Raw genomic sequence first — 2,481 nt, 5'->3', positions numbered from 1 at the left:
TCTCTCTGCCTCTGCTTTCTTCTTCCACCTTTTTTCATGTTTTTGGTTTAAACTCTCGTAGTGGGTTTGGTCCTTTCTGTCTCGCGGGGGGGCATTGCGTGTAGTTCGCGTGGCCGGCCGCGCGCTCTGATTGGCTGGCCGTGATTACCGGCACGCTTCTCTGTGCGGGGCGGACAAACACCGCGGGCGTCATTATGTTAATGAGCTTCTCCCGCGGCACGGGGCAGACCTGCCGCAGCATTCATCCCCTCATCCTGCGCGCTGATGCCAGGCCGGGGGGGTCACAGGGGGGGCGCGGGGGCAGGGGGCCGGTCATTGTCCTCCGCGCGCTATATAAGCGGGCTGAGGCCGGTCGTGTGCCAGGCTCACCGGCTCGCACGAGCTGATCCAGAGCAGAAAACACGCAGAGACACGCGCGCCTCTCCGAACTGACACAGACTTCAGGTGAATTCCTCTCGCGTGGATCCCTCACGCCTCCTCTCCTCGCAGTCATGGACTCGCTCTACTCCGACATCGACAGCAACAGCTGCGACTTCTTCCCGCACAGCGAAGACGAGGAGTCCCGCAGCCCGCGCTGCGCGTCCCCGCAGCCCGAGCAGCAGAAGAAGCAGCGGCGTCGCGGCCGCGCGCGCAGCGACGCCACGGTGCAGGTGGTGAAGAAGAACCGGCGCCTGAAAGCCAACGACCGCGAGCGTAATCGCATGCACAACTTGAACGACGCGCTGGACGCGCTGCGCGGCGTGCTGCCCGCATTCCCGGACGAGACGAAGCTGACGAAAATCGAGACTCTGCGGTTCGCGCACAACTACATCTGGGCGCTGTCCGAGACCATCCGCATCGCGGACCTGCAGGCGGGCAAGGCTGGAGAGCCGCCTGTGCTGCTCAGCCCGTGCCTAGCCGAGGCCCCGAGCCCGGGCAGCGATGCCTGCTCCTGGAGCTCCAGCGGCTCCTCGTCCTCGTCCTCCCCGGCCTACTGCGCCTCCAGCCCGGGCAGCCCCGCCGCGCCCGAGGACTACAGCTACCTGCGGCAGGACGCGCTGTACGGCTTCCGCAGCTTCGTGCCGGGCATCTACTGATCCATGAGCCCGGAGGTCCCGCTGGAATAAGACTGAGAGCCGCTATTTGCCTTACTCACACCTCATCACCATCGTCGTCGTGCCTCTACGTATGGACTGGAAATGAAAGGAACTGAATTTGATCTGTTTTTTTATTATTAGTTTTGGGTTTTGTAAATTTCTCCAAAAACCTTTGCACTTTCCCCTCTCCCCCCTCTCTCCCCCAGAGTCTGCAGGTTACCTCAGTCTCAGTTTTTCTGTTTTCGTGTCCGAGGTGAAAAGTCAATTTTACAATTAGTAGAGTGATTCTGCAGAAAAGAGAGCGTGGAAATCGAGTTTCAACGCTCCCACAATAGACTGAAAGGAGCTGCCCGCATTCATTATGTATTCCACACACACACACACACACACACACACACACACACACACACACACACACACACACACACACACACACACACACACACCCTCTCTCTGCTGTGTTTTTATTTATTCGACTCGTTTCGTTTTGTCACGTGAAATTTGTATTTTGTACATAAAGAGATTTTATTCTATTTACTTGGAGCTTTGGTGCCACTTTTCTACTAAATAATAAAGTTATAACGTTTCTATAAAACTCGCCTCTGCCTGCTTCTCCTTGATCCCGAGCCTCAGTCTGCGCAGATATGCTGCAGTAATCTGAGTTTAATCCGGGTTTAACCGCCGTGCACGGGCGCAGACAATGGCTTCAGGGATCGTGCGTGAGTTTTTCTTTTATTATAATGATAATTAATATTAATAAGATAACGGTTTGCTGAGAGCAGCAGGTGGAAGCACGTCACGCGACACGGAGATCGTTTAAAGTTTGACTGTGATGTTAATGAGGCACAAATAAAAAGCGGTGGAAGATCATAAACAAGCAAACTGCAACTAAAGGATTTAATGTGATTTAATGAGCTTTACAGATGCACCAGCCTGTTGTTCTGCGCATGTGTACAGGCGATTAGAGAGCAATTTCAAAATAAAACAATAAAATGAGACCTGGAAACGCTTCAGAATAAGAGTGTTTGTGAAATACAAAATTAAAATATAATGAAAAATATTGTGGCAGAGGAGGGAGGTGTTTAATCTTCTTCCCCCTCTTCCTCCTCTGGGAGTCACAGCAGTCTTGTTGTCTCTGCACGTTTTGAGGATCTACAGACAATCAGGGAACACCCGAGGGAGGACACAGTGCTACCAACTGCTGGAGGAGGAGAAAAGAGGAAGGAGATTCGAGTATAGAGTGACAATAATCCTCCTGCAGGAGTAATCTGACCGAGAGTCATACTGCAGGAGTCTTCTTCGTTGTTTCCTTCTTCTGTTACTTCTTCTTCTCATTCTTTGTCTTCATCCTCTTACTTCTCCTCCTCTGTCACCTTCTCCTCCTTTTCTCCCTTCTCTCCCCTCT

General features: G+C 52.8%; 1 protein-coding gene across 1 annotated transcript; it reads left to right on the top strand.

Moving 5' to 3' along the window:
* The first annotated feature begins 382 nt into the window (after nucleotides 1-382).
* On the top strand, nucleotides 383-1,665 carry neurog1 (neurogenin 1). The gene has a single exon (XM_086262307.1). It carries the CDS (start codon nucleotides 492-494, stop codon nucleotides 1,074-1,076), a length of 585 nt encoding a protein of 194 aa, XP_086118433.1. The 5' UTR covers nucleotides 383-491; the 3' UTR covers nucleotides 1,077-1,665.
* The last annotated feature ends 816 nt before the right edge of the window (nucleotides 1,666-2,481 follow it).

The sequence above is a fragment of the Aulonocara sp. 'chitande type north' Nkhata Bay genome, linkage group LG2, assembly GCF_057382095.1.
Source record: "Aulonocara sp. 'chitande type north' Nkhata Bay isolate Kocher_YH1m ecotype deep benthic linkage group LG2, A_spYH_male_GT1.1, whole genome shotgun sequence".
Lineage (NCBI taxonomy): Eukaryota > Metazoa > Chordata > Actinopteri > Cichliformes > Cichlidae > Aulonocara > Aulonocara sp. 'chitande type north' Nkhata Bay.
Note: the sequence above shows the minus strand (reverse complement) of the source record. Positions and strands in the feature narration are given on the sequence as shown.